The sequence below is a fragment of the Cynoglossus semilaevis genome, chromosome 4 (genome assembly GCF_000523025.1).
Source record: "Cynoglossus semilaevis isolate Cse_v1.0 chromosome 4, Cse_v1.0, whole genome shotgun sequence".
Lineage (NCBI taxonomy): Eukaryota > Metazoa > Chordata > Actinopteri > Pleuronectiformes > Cynoglossidae > Cynoglossus > Cynoglossus semilaevis.
Genome location: NC_024310.1, coordinates 9,097,512 through 9,111,470, shown reverse-complemented (window position 1 = coordinate 9,111,470; position 13,959 = coordinate 9,097,512). Strand labels below are relative to the sequence as shown.

General features: G+C 39.3%; 2 protein-coding genes across 3 annotated transcripts; one reads left to right on the top strand and one right to left on the bottom strand.

The window, feature by feature from the left end:
* The first annotated feature begins 3,266 nt into the window (after positions 1-3,266).
* LOC103377970 (F-box only protein 40) lies at positions 3,267-10,433 on the top strand. Of its 2 annotated transcripts, XM_008308978.2 has the most exons (4): positions 3,267-5,135; positions 5,392-5,430; positions 5,575-7,446; positions 9,994-10,433. In XM_008308978.2, the coding sequence occupies exons 2-4, from the start codon at positions 5,428-5,430 to the stop codon at positions 10,174-10,176; spliced, it is 2,058 nt and encodes a 685-aa protein (XP_008307200.1). In that variant the 5' UTR covers positions 3,267-5,135; positions 5,392-5,427; the 3' UTR covers positions 10,177-10,433. The 2 variants fall into 2 exon arrangements, with proteins under 2 accessions (XP_008307200.1, XP_024910845.1); XM_025055077.1 differs by having other exon boundaries at positions 3,267-7,446.
* A 216-nt stretch (positions 10,434-10,649) lies between these two features.
* On the bottom strand, positions 10,650-13,402 carry ttc36 (tetratricopeptide repeat domain 36). Its single transcript, XM_008308977.2, has 3 exons — positions 13,182-13,402; positions 12,757-12,945; positions 10,650-10,979 (listed from the first exon to the last, which is right to left on the bottom strand). Exons 1-3 carry the CDS (start codon positions 13,285-13,287, stop codon positions 10,711-10,713), a joined length of 564 nt encoding a protein of 187 aa, XP_008307199.1. The 5' UTR covers positions 13,288-13,402; the 3' UTR covers positions 10,650-10,710.
* Between the last annotated feature and the right edge of the window lie 557 nt (positions 13,403-13,959).

Here is a 13,959-nt window from a genome sequence, read left to right as displayed (position 1 = left end):
TTATTGAACACCAAGAGTGAACCTTTCTGTCTAAAATATTTGCAATTTGTTACAAAAAATCATGTTTTTCCAGCTGAGATTTTGCCCTGGCTGCAACATTTTTTTCTAGTCAGCCAAAAGCAGAGCAAACTGGATTAGTAAAGATTCATCTGTCTCGGCAAATTTACTTTTACTAGAGAAAAAGAAATAGAAATTGTAGCAAACAAATATGTATTTTTTCTGTGTTAAGAAAGAAGATATTTTTTGCATGTTTCTCATCAAATTAGAGCATTTTGATAATTATTTTAGAAAGAAAATTGGGAATTTTTTGGCAAGGTCCTAATTTCGCATGTCATTTTTTTGGGCTGTTGTTGAAACATTTTTATGAGAATTCTGATAAAAAAAAAAAATCTAAATTTTATCTTTTCTGCATGTTTACCATCAATTTGAGCATTATGAGAATTTTTTAGAAAACTTTATTTTTTGAATTTTTTTGGCAAAATCCTCATTTTGCATATCATGTCATTTTTTTGTTAAAAAATTTAAATTAAAGAAAATCATCATGATATACAGTTTATATTATTTTTTATATATGTACAGTTTATATATTATATACTAACACTTAAAGACCTATGGCTACTAAAAGTATATTGTCTTGTTTACTTTACAGTTTTAAGAGTAAATATTGAGCATGCCGACATGTCACGCTCCGCTCCACATTTTACCTTCAGTACTTTTCCATTCGTTTTACCTTGTTGTTCACAGGCAGCAGCTCACTCCCGCTTCATCTTTACCCACTCACCTACAGTATGTTCTCTCTTATTAACAGCCAAACAGTATATCAAAGACTCTCCGGTGTTCTGGACTGTGTTCTGACCCTGTCTGCCTTGTGACTTCCTTGTTGGTCTGTTTTTTCATCAGTCAAGTCAGGATCACGATCATTTTGTTTCTTAACAAGCCTCTGCAGACCTTCTGCTGAAGGAGCTGACCTCCAACACGCCCTTGCTCAACTCCACTAACCATACTCCCTTCTCCAAGTTCCCATTTTGGGAGTTTCCTTAACCGCATCTGGTGTTTGGGATCTGTAGTACAGTCACATCTGGTGTTTGGGATCTGTAGTACAGGTAGACGTACATCTGACTGAGTTTCTTCACTAGAGGGCACACAGCTCCATGATAATCTGGACTCAAAGTCCAATAACCTTAAAGTCTGAGTGAAGTCACTTTACATCATTGATGAAGGGCTTGTCTGTGAAACAACTGATGCAGCCCACCCATCACTAGTTAATGCTGCCCATGGCAAGTGTCCGTTTGGATGTTCCAACGCCCCTCAAACTGCAGTGAGTCAAGTTTCCATCAACCTTAACCCACAGCAGACAAAACTGAGGTGCAGTTCTCTAAATGTTTAAAACATCGGTTCCTGACTGTATTTATTAAAAAACTACAGTATCATGTCAACTGTGGCCTGGTGTTGATGTACCTGCACACCTCTTCACACACCAAAGCTTATGAGAAACTTTGGTTACTCTTGTGTAGTATTTGATTCTATGCAATTGACGTATAGGCAAAAACATGACGAGGAAGTACTGTACTTTATTTACATTATGGTTGATGAGAATGGTAACGTGCCCTTAAAAGGAAATAAGTCTAGGAAACAGTCTTTGTCATGATCCTACACACATCTCTGCATTGTGATTCGTTGAACAATTAGCAAATATAATACGATCTTTCTCACTCCCAATGTTTGAATGCTACGTTTTATAATTAATGTTTTATAATTAGGGTTATATTAAATCAATAGTTGAGGGTCTTATTTACAAACTATTTTGTGTTGTTCATATCCTCTGTTGTCACTGTGTTCATGTTAACCTTGTAGCATGCTGTAAAAAGCCAATGTTTTTACCACTGTTACCGTGTGTTTTTAATGCCTTGAATATTAACGCAGTTTGACACCCGTCTCTGCAGCCCAGTGTTCGTCAGGTCACATTTCAGAGTGTTTCATTAGATTTTAATGATATGTCGCTTGTGTGAATCATTAACCCTTAGCCTCAGGATTGTTGAAATCCGTGCAACTGAAAATTGACAGGCTGTAATTATCCTCCGTCTGAGCCGTCAGGTCACATCAGAGATTAAGTTGGGTGTTGAAGTGAATTTATTAAAAGTGATTTAAATCTTTCGCTAACATCTCTTTTATTTCTAATTAATTTGAGAAAGAGGCTTAATTCCTCAATTTATTTTTTCCATTTGATTTAAGGAATGTGTGAAAAGAAAATAATAGATATATTTTTGCCAAACTTCAGTAGAAACTATTTAAAATTTACTCAAACAACTGTGGCTACATTCCCCAAATGGATAGATATCAGTAATTTAGCCTCATGTGCCAGAATTAAAGTAACATTATGTTGAAATTTAAATTATTTATGTGAGTCACTTACTCAGATCCATGCAACAGAGACCTTCTAGTTCCCACTGTGTATTTTATACTGTGTAGTTTTACTATGTGGTCCCATTGAGACTACCACAGAGAGGAGTATGGAACTGAGAGTGATCTTGGCCAGTGCTTTCCAAACTCTTTCACAGCATATTTCTGTGAGAGATCACTGTGGAAAAGTATTTTCAATTTCACCTAATTGGTCTGAAACCTACTATGTATTTACTGTAAAAAATGTCTCTTCCTTCATCTATGCCACAACACAAGACAGAACAATGACATATTGATCCAGTATGTGGCAGCAGATGGCTATGAAAAGTAAAAACATGAAGATCTTCTAAAAGGTGAAAAAAAAAAACCAAAAAACTTTCCTGTGTTTCTTTCTTCTATTCTTGCAACTATACCGGCATTGTGTTCAAATAAACAGACACGGGTTTAGTGGCTTTTTACTAAGTTAAATTACTAAGTAAGTTTTGAAACAAACTGGAACTAGGAGATAGTTTTATTTGATTAAGTACACTTTTGTGACATTGTTTGATGAGCTTGACTGCTCATGAGTGACATCACAGGTTACTTCACAGTTTTGTATTTGAGAAAATAATACAACGCTTGACAAGTTTACAAGCAAAAACTAAGAAACTTTTGGTTTTTAGTATTCTTTCATCACACGACTCATACAAAATGAGCAAAATGGGTATTACAGGAGATCAGAAAACAAAACAAGAGTATTTGACAGGTATAAAGCAACTGTCAAGTATTAATATTATAGTAAAAGCACAAATCCACAGATTAACTTTTGTTTTGATGTGGTGTCAGGAAGGGAATGTGACAACCAACAGTTTTGATGTGGTGTCAGGAAGGGAATGTAACAACCAACAGCAGTGCATTTTTTTACAAGTTAGTGACCAAAAATATTTGATATTTGCCATAAACTGGAACTGACATATTACATAATCACAGAATATATAGGAAAAATTAAAAGTTTGGTCCAGGAAACTATTGCCTTCGCATGTCACAGCAAACATCAATGAAAACCAGACAGGAAGTTTTTGGGTCAATTCTTTATAGTCTTCAACAAAACCCTGAAATTCAACACTGATAGCACCGAGTACAAAGATTTACACAAATGCAACACTCAACGCACAGAACAGAACGGATGAACTTAACAACAACCAACAAGGACCAGGCAGTCACAGAGAGAGCAAGCAGAGCTGAAAACATGGAGCCAAAACAATGTCAAAAACAGGTACACAGCATCAACCACTGCAGCAACACCGCAAACAACAATGACCCAACAGGGCACAGTGAGGGAGACAATCTCTAACCAGGGCACCAGGTGAGACGAGTGAAGCTAATTAGACAGAGAGAGAGAACACAGGTCACAGGTGAGAGAGATTAACTGATTACCAGGGAGAGAGACAGAAGATCAGGCAGCCATGACATCACTGTGTAATACAATTTTTGTACAAAAACTGTTATTATATGACGTTTCCTACAAAAAAAGAAACTGTGAAAAAAAAGTCTTCCTCCAGGCTGTGCTTTTGACAAAAGGTTCAATTTGTGTAACCACTCCCCCGATTATGATTAGCCACTCAGAATAACTGTGGTTCAGAGAGTTAGAGCATATTGTCCACAAACAAATGTCAAAGGTTGAATTCCCAGTCCTACCGCATACATGTGTCAATGCGCGAGACACTATAAAAAGTTGCTGCTGCGAGCAGCCTGTGAACGAAAGTGACGAACGTGTGTTAAAAAAGAACTTTGCACATAGATACACTGTATGTACCTAAAAGTAACTAGATTAGATTAGATTAACTTCATGAATCCCTCGGGAGTTCTCTTTGAGAAATGTTAATTGGTGAATTAAATGTGCTGTAAATGACTGTGTTGTACAGTAACACCAATAGCCATATATTTAGTTTACACATGTTAACTGTATCTGTGATATTATCGTTTGTTCTTTTAGTAATTGCTCTATTAATCAAGAAGTTATTAAAAGAAAATGCCCGGAACGTGACCTTCTAAAATGCATCAAATTGTATTTTGTTTATTTATCTTGTTTATTTTCTATAATTCATCGTGGTTTCAGATGGGACTTCATCACATCTCTGTTTCTTTGTCAATCATAATCGACAGTTGCAAACTTAGACCAATAATTTGATCAAAACCTAAAACGACATCGGTTTGAACTCGAGATTTTTTCCCCTGTTTTTTTTAAGTGTGCGAGTGACCTCTAGTGGAAACAGCATGCATAGACATGGACACCAAATACACAACGTCAATACTGCTGACACTTTATTCTCATTTCAACCATTTGAAAAACAGATAAATAAAGAAGTTTCTTGAACAACAATTTAAGATAAAAAAAGTGTCATTTGAACCTATGACATACATCTATGACACTCGAATCCAAGCAGAGAAAGTGAAGATTCAGGTAGAAATACTGCTTCACATTTAGGGTTAGGGTTGTGATGTTTATGAACACCCGGCAGTTAAACCTTTCAGACCTTAAATCACCTGCTATTATCATCACCCTCTCACGGCGAAGCCTGGTGGAGGCTGAAACTTGACCTGGCCTCTTAACGGCTGCTTGTGTGACGATGGTCCCCTCGTCCCACTGGCCTGTCTGTCCCTGCTGGTGTGTCTATTTATATTGTCCAGACTCAGTGCAGGGGTTATTCAGAGGTGCCAGCGAATACAAAGTGACAGGCACAGGAGAACAAAGGGTGAGAAATTCTGCTGTATTATTTACTTCATTATTCACTGAATTGTTATTTATTTCAATTCGACTTCATTTTGTTGCTGTTTTTTTTATTCTCACCACTATCACCTCGTGTACTTTTCAGCAAAGTAAACTAGACACTTGTTAAATTTACTTGACAATTGACAACATTTTGTTAATTTTAAAGCCAAGCTTAAATACTGTGTGTTAAAAATATGTTAGAAGTATCTCTGTAAAACTAACTCTTTCTCTCCCCAAAGAATCGTCTCAGTGGATCACACTTTCTTTAAACAACAATGGTAAGTGTTGTTTGTTTCCACTATTTACAATCTGCATTCAAGTATAACTGTTAATTTTGAGAAAAAACGTCTTCAGCTTCATAATATATATTTGGTTTTTTTTTTTGGCACTTACTACTCTGATTTTTTTTTTTTATGTCAAAGATGAAGAACATAAAGCTGTCAAAAGGAGCTCATCAGCACTGTGACAAATGCTATGACGCCCACTGTCGAGCTCCGGTGCAGATCCCTGTCTCCTGCTTGGTCGTCACATGTCGCAACCACTGTGGTTTCACCTTCCATATGTGCAAGGAAGAAGAGCATCAGCTCCTGTGTCCAAAGGTGACGGTCCCCTGCCTCAATGTCCTCTATGGCTGCCCCTTAATGATGCTGCGCCACAAGCAGGCCGAGCACCTGGAGGTCTGTCCTGCCAGCATAGTCTGCTGCTCCCAGGAGTGGAACCGCTGGCCCGTCTCTGAGACAGACATGACCTTTTATAAAAATGTCTCAGATGCCTGTCACACGGAGAAGCACCTGGATGTCGCTGTGGCTCTGAGGGACCAAGATTTGTTGTTTCAAACCATAAAAATGAAGAATATTTTTCCGGAGCTGATGATGGAGGAGCAGGATGTCACTGGGGTTAAATGTGCAGATGAGGAAGCAGCTTGTTCCAGAAATTGTGTTGAATCTACAGGAAATAGCAACACAGGCCTGGAGAAAACAGAATCTGGCCAAGAGGAGGAGGAGGAGGATCTGAGTCCAAACGTAGATGAAGAGAGGACTCAGAACTTCAGTTCCTGGAACAAAGTCTTTACAAAAGAGCTGGGAGGGTGTACGGAGACTGCCAAAAATATGAACACTAAGGAGGTAAAAAGAAAACAACATGATGATCAGCAAACAGCCAACTGTCAGGTTATTGTAAGGAAATCACATCAGGACCAAGAAAACACTGCTGCTGCTTCAAACATGGAGGGTGCAACTGGTTTTGCACCGTGGCAAGACGGGGTCCTTGAGAGACTGGGCAAACAAGTACACATTGCAGATTACAACATGTATCTAGTACACCATGGAGCAATGTTGATCAACTTCGGGCAACTTGCAGCTTGCACCCCGAGAGAGAAAGATTTTGTTTATGGCAGTCTGGAGCCCATCGAGGTCAAAACTGTCCGCACCTTCAACGTCCCGACCAGCTACCGAGCAAAGCGCATTCATCTGAAGGACCCTGGACAAAAAGCTGAGACCAGAAACCAAAGTGTTGACACCAGAGACATGGGCCTCTCAGTTGAAGATCTACCAAAGTGTGATGAGGTTAGCGCCACCCTTCTGTGCGCTCTGGAAAATGAATTCAAAGGACATGTAATCTCAGAGAGTGTGGGCGTCGACGGTCTGTACGTGAACGTAGGGACACAAACGTACAATTTCAAGTCTGCTCCTTTCAGAACAGATGCGTCTCTCGCTGACATCATGATGGACAAACCTCCATGTCTGTACATGCATCTCGAGGCAGAGCCCGTCACCAGAAGACACAACAGAAGGAGCTCGTCCTTCAGTTACGTGTGTGGTCACTTCTTTCGCCGCGATGAGTTCCGCTCTCACTACAGGAATGTGCACTCTGACATACAGGCCTCGCTCCACGGCTGGCTGCAGCAACGCTGCCCCTTAGCATACCTCGGCTGTACTTTCACCCAGAGGAGGTTACAGCCTGGAGGTCAACCTACCACAATTAAGTTCTGCCCAGATGTCAACACTTTTGTCCTTCAGCCACAAGTGCCCTCAGCACTCTGCGATAATGGGAAGACAATAAACCCTCAGAGGAATGGCGTCCGAAATCTGGACCCACTGAGCAAGCTGCCGCTGGAAATTCTCCAGCACATCGCTACTTTCCTTGACAGCTTTACACTATCACAGTTGGCCCAGGTCTCCCATCTGATGAGGGATCTGTGTGCCATGCTGTTACAGGAGAGAGGCATGGTTTCACTCAAGTGGGAAAAAAAGAAATACTCCCATGGGAAAACTTCCTGGAGGTGTCGAAAGAAGGCAAGTATACTGTCTTGTCTTCCAAGTAAATGTTAATTTTTTTATATGAAAATACTGCAGCAAGCTTTTAATAAATCTAGATTTTAATAAACCTAGGAAACACCTTTCTGAACCTCAACTATATGTTTAGACTGACATCTGCTGGATAACAGCTGAATCGCTTGAATTGTAAGTAATCCCACACTGAGGAAATTGACATATTGCAACAAAAATAGACAGAGAATAACACAAAGAGGACAACAAATATAGCAATTAAAAAAAAAAACAAATACCATTGAGGTAGAATAGACTGTACAATAAAATAGAAATGATAAAATAATATATTTAAATGTCAAAACAGTTATAGTAGTTAAACTGAAGGTCAAGACCAAGGCTTTTAGAAATAGTTAACATTGTTTTTTTACATGAGAGACAGGTTGATCAGAATAACACATTCTTAACCTCATCTCTCTATGGTAGAGGTTGCCAAACTGGGGGCGGGACCCCTGTGGAGGGCGCAGAGCGACTGTAAATAGGGCGCAGCAAGTCAAATTATGATTCTTTTTTGTTACAGTGGGACATTTGACTGATTTGTAGTATTTAGTGTAGTGTTTGTAGAAGTTTAGTGATTTAAATACAAACAAAACAAATGTTCCATCCTATTTGTGTGAAGCCTTGTTGTCGGTGAGGGTAGGTGCCAGATCCAGACCTTTGTGCCGACTTCTCTTTACTGCCTGGCATCATTCTGTCCACTGTCTCTTGGAAAGATTTCACTCATTCATACCAGGTGACAGCTGCAGCATTGTAAACACTCTCCAGACTCAGAGCAGTTCCCTCCAAACACGTGGCAAACATGTCAGCAGCAGTGATTTGGTCCCTGCTGCAGAGAAGTGCTGCCTCCCCCTTCACTTTGCTCCTCTTATCAGAGGAGCAACAGCAAGTGAGGTGTGACAGAAAAAGAGAAAGTTTGGAAAAACACTTTTCTTTTTTCTTCTCCTCCAACTTTATATATATAAAAAATGATGAGGTTTTGTCATTTTTGCAGAAGTTTAACATTTCTATTATGACCTGCATTCCAGTGACTGGAGGGGCAGCTGTCATCAGTCTGTGGAGATGTTAGCATGCTCTGTCAATGGATGACAGCAAAGAGATTAGGGGGAAAAAGTGAATAGTGAGGTCAAATCCAGCAGCTGGTATTAAAGCAGATATACTTTGTCTTCATTACATCACTAAGCGAGAACTTAGACCCCTGTAGCTTAGACCACTGGGCCAAAGTGACGCCTACTGGTATTGTTGTCTGGTTTTTACAGATTGATGCTGTCACAGCTGCACGGTCGTCAGGAGATGACCTGCTGTAAATAACATATGTGGGGATTATGTGATATTATCATGACAGTCTATAGGGTTTGAATATTTAACCAATCCTATTATGCTAGATCAGTGTTTTTCAACCTTTGAATTCCAGGCGACCCCACGTGGAGTCGGCTCAAATTCAAATGCGGTCACTGGAAATGTCTTTAATGTATAAAATAAATTGCTGATAAACTATTTATTACTATTTTTAATTAGTATTGTATGCAAAAACAAGCTTACCTAACTCTAACTTACTGTGATCAGGGAAAATGAAATCACAAGTCACTCTGTGACTAATCTGGCTGCATTTGCAAAACAGTCAAACAAACACGACCAAAAAACATGTATACTGACCAAGACTGTTGTTATAATAAATAATTATTCAAATAAATTATAAATTACATAATTAAAATTAACTTAAGTATAAGTCTGGCTTTATAGCTTGCCCTTAATTGCAATAGAAGAGTCACCTGGCAAAACATGTACTCTTCATAGTGGATAGGATTAAGTAAGAAAAGTTCTTCAGAGAAAAGGTTTAATTTCAATAAAAGTTTTTTCTTTGTTGAACGTTTTCTAAAAAATACACCAACATATTCCAGAATTCTCTCTTCTCTCCACCTTTTTGAAGAAAAATATTTTGTCACAAGCAACCTGATATGATGCAGTCCCATGACACACCACATTTAGCCCCATATGACCCACATTGGGTCACCACTCACCCATCACTATTAATTCCATTGTGCTCTAATATTAGGCATGACAATAGTGCAGTCAGGTGACAGCAGTATCAGGTCAACTTAGCAGATGTAAATAAGTGCTTTTATATTTAGTTCGATGCTACTAAGGTGAGAGCAAAAACATGGAGTGTCCCGATGATATGAGGAGTGATCCATGACCTGAGCATTTACTGCCAGCAAACACAGCGCTGCGATCAGGCGTATTATCAGTCATGAAGCACAGCAGTGATAGAGACTACGTGGGTGACAGCTGGGTATTTGCTCTCTGAAGCACGGCATAATTTGAATAAATTCATAATGGATGAATATAGGAATAACATCACGTCTGACATGTGATGAAAATACGCTGTGATCCAAATGCCACGGATATTAAAAATACATCTATCCTAATACAACCTCTGTAGCTGTAATATAACTGACAGACGGCTTGACAGCAGCCTCCCACATCTACTTTAGCTCTGTCTTTTTTTTTTCTTAGGTTTGGGAATTCAGCACTGTGTTCTCCTCGGTGGACAAATGGAGCTTCAGCAACAATCACTCCATGTCAGATCACCTGAGAAGCTGCTCCTTTTACCAGAGGGGTGAACGCACTGAGCCGGTGCTCCTGGCTGGGCTGGAGGAGGTCAGAGACAAACATGGAGAAGTGAAGCAGGAAAGATAACGCTCAGTGGAAGCTGCCAAGTAGATATGACTTTAATTGTCCTTAAAATTTCTAGCTGCTAAACAAGACAGATAAAAGTTGTTAGAGTTGAGTTGTTGCCAGAGTTGTTTTCAGAGCTCAGAAAAAAGTTTTGGCAAATATTCTTTTAAAATGACGTTTTCATTTTTACTTGATTACACTGACATCTGCTGGATAAAAGCCGAATCGTCTCACAAGTCAGAAATGGTGTCATATCACCAAACACAGATTAAGCGGGGTGTTTAATCCACGTGTCACTTTATGTGGTATACTTTATGTCAAACGTGATTTAACACAGCCTCTCTCTCCGATGAGACTTTAACCTTGTTTTTTGATTTGCACTCTGTAATGTGTGTGTTACTGCCATTACACTGTATTATGTCTAATAAATCTGAATTGCTGTTGGCCTGATATATTCACGCAGCTCTCAGTGAAATGAAAAAAATATATATATATATGATATAAAAAGACTTTATTAACCAATATTTCACCAAGGGTAAAAAGAAACTAATAAAATCACTGCATCTCAGGCACCTCTGGGTTGCGCAGCTTGTTGATCACTTCTGCCAACATCTTGTTGCATAGGGCCGCATAAGGATTGAGAACCACGGCCTGTTGTCGAGCAAACTCACTTCCCAGCGCGGCCGCTCTTTCGAAGTCGGCTCTGGCTGCGTCATTCTGACACGTCAATCTTCTCAGCAGGCCTCTCTGCACCAGGGCTTGGCATGCGGTCCGTCCAGTGCCATCGCTCAGAGAGATGGCCTGGTCCAGGTCCTGCAGTGCTCCTGAGAAAATAGAAATGATGTCATAGGTATAACAATGTTTTGTATGGTTTACTGTCAAGATGTAACACACCAGGAAAGAAATTGCTAAGCTTATTCTAACAGTGCATTATTTGGAATGCTGTAGATCAACCCCTGGTATGCAGACCATAACCAGTTCATGGCTCATTTGATACCAGGGCTACAGTGAACTTATTAATAATAACAAGTCATTTAAAGAGCAGACATTTCTATTTACATTTACCATTTAAATATAATCCAGCATTCTTTTCAAAAAAATGTCTTTCAGACTCTGATACTAATAGAATAAAATCTAAAAGATATTTTAATTTGAAAATGTACTAATCCTTAAAGGTCATTTAAAGGTCAGCATGACGCTAACAGAGAGCGACAAAAAAAAAAGATTAGGGGTCACTGCCTGAGATGAACTTGACTATTTGACACTCATATACTCATATTTTATAAGGTCTGGAATTCAAATACGTATATTACTATATAGGGTTCTGGCCTTGCCTTGACCTATCAGTTGGTCAAAGCAGGGCCAGAATGCAGGCAACAGAAAAATAAATTAGTTGTAGCTATTTTCTTTTTCCTAAAAGATACAAAGTTTTCACTAAGAAAGTTTCTTCTATGCTACACTGTGTTGAAAACTGTTTGTTAGAAGCGGAGCTTCTAACAGTTTATATCAAAGTGTACGACTACAACACCAGGGCATTTGGCTTCAGCTGTAGATGAAAACAGCTCCTGGAGCACACAGCTAATGTGGATCAAAAGGACAATCAAATGAACAAAAACAGAAGTAAACAAATACCTGAGCACATAAACAAATGGATAAAGCTCTAAAAAAACATTTGAAAAACACTGATAAAAGAACAAAAATACAAAACGAAGTAGACACAGGGGGCAGGAAGTGGAAATTCAAGGAGAAACACTGACAAAAAAGCTGCAAACAAAAACAAAACTTTTAATGCATCTGGAAAACAAAACCAGTGTGGAGAGAAAATCTATACTAGTCCAAACAAAATACAGGAAGCAGTCAAGACAAATGTCTTTTAAGGTCAGATAAAGGCAAATCAAAGTCAAATTTCACCTGCAGTCAGTGTGATACATTACCACATGACTGAACTGAAAATATCAGAACACTTGTCTGAACCACCACTGTGAGCAGCAGTCTGATTATTTTATCCAATAATACGAGTTGTTACTGAAGTGCCGATTTCAAACCTTGTTTGGATAAGAGGACAGACCAGGATTCAGAACATTGACTTTCTTTGTAAGATCAGGTATTCACCATGTGGTATCTTGTTTCAATAAAATTCAGAGTTTTTTTTTAAACAAGTAGAGCTGCCACCTAGTGGTTGCTCGCAGTCCGGTTTGAACCCTATTATCAGATAAAACATTTAGAAATTAATTTTTAATTATACCTGTCTGATGTACGGTATTATACCAAGATCTTTAAACATTGATTATTAATGTTAATTTTAATAAAAGCCACACAACACAGCATATTTTCTCTGATTCTCAGAGGTTGGTTTTTTTCAATTGTTGTTTTGTTGTTTCTTCTCTCGATAAATGTGTGAGAAGTTAAAGAATATGACCTTAAACAATAAACGAAAACAAAAGGTTAATGCTGCTGACATGATGCTTTAGAAATTCAAATCTCTGAGCCGGTGAGACAGCGGAATGTCAACTTAACTTCTCAGCATGACATGTCAACAACACAACACATAACATGTGGTGACTGTGAAAAGATCTGCTGCCAAACGCCCGGCATGTTTACCTGCCGTGTTACCCAGCAGCCGAAGGACTTGTCCCCGGTTGTTGTAGGCTGAGGCTCGCTGCGGAAGGATCTGGATTGCCTGGCTGAACAGTTGAAGTGCAGCTTGCAAATCCCCCGCCTCAGCCGCCGAGACGCCCCGTAACTCCAACTCTTTCACCTGCCTCAGCAACTCGGTGTCAAAGCCACTCTCTGGCAGGAAGAGATAAACAGGCTGAAAACTGCTCTAACTCAATTGACAGCTACCATGCAAAGAGAAACAGAGAAATGTCACGGAGAACTCAGGCCGGATTAAATTTTTGTGATTTTTTTTTACTGCCGAAATGGAAAGAGTTCAAGAAAATCCAATATGGCGTGAAATGATAAAATAAAATACAAAGCTATGACATGATACGAGGAGACACATCAAGTCTGAGGCTCACACTCACCATCGTCAATTAATTCTTCCTTTTGGTTCAAGCCAGGGATGTCTCCAAACGGGGTGTTGGGGTTGAATATTGCCTGGAGCACAGCTCTGTCATGTTCTGAGGCCATCTTAAAGGAGATTACGATGAAAGCAGAAGGAGAAAATAATGACACCGAAAATGTAAGGCTATGAGGAGAAATCCTACACTTTTAACTTCTGCCATTCCCAGCAGCCAATCACAAAGGGGGGCGTAAAGCAGAGGTGGACTTTGACCACATGTGTTTTGGGTTAACTGAAAAAAATGCAACACTTCAGCTGCAGCTGCAGTGGTGGAGGAGAGCAGAGGAAAGATGTGAGCAGGAACCAGTGTTGGTGTAAAAATGCATTAATGTTGCCAAGGTTACACACTATTTGTTAAATAAAACGAAGGCGATGGATGTTACAACAATAATGATATTTCAGATCCATCAAAATCCTCTCTGACATGGAACACGTGTGGGAGTAAAATTCTTTTCTCTATTACCTGCTGCTCTTTTTAATTCCACTAGGTGTCCCCAGACACTCATACATCTACATAAGGCAGCTACCCGACTTCCACACTACTGCAGTGTTTCCTAACCACTTTTGAGAAACAGCATACATTTATTTACATGACACAAGACCACAAAAGTATATGTAATAAAGTATAATGATCCAGGAGTTTTTAATTCATTCAGTTTACTTTCTTACTGTGAACCCTGGGCTTCTTTAGTTGAACATATCCCTGTCACACCACCCGGAACTAAAGAAAGATCACCCGG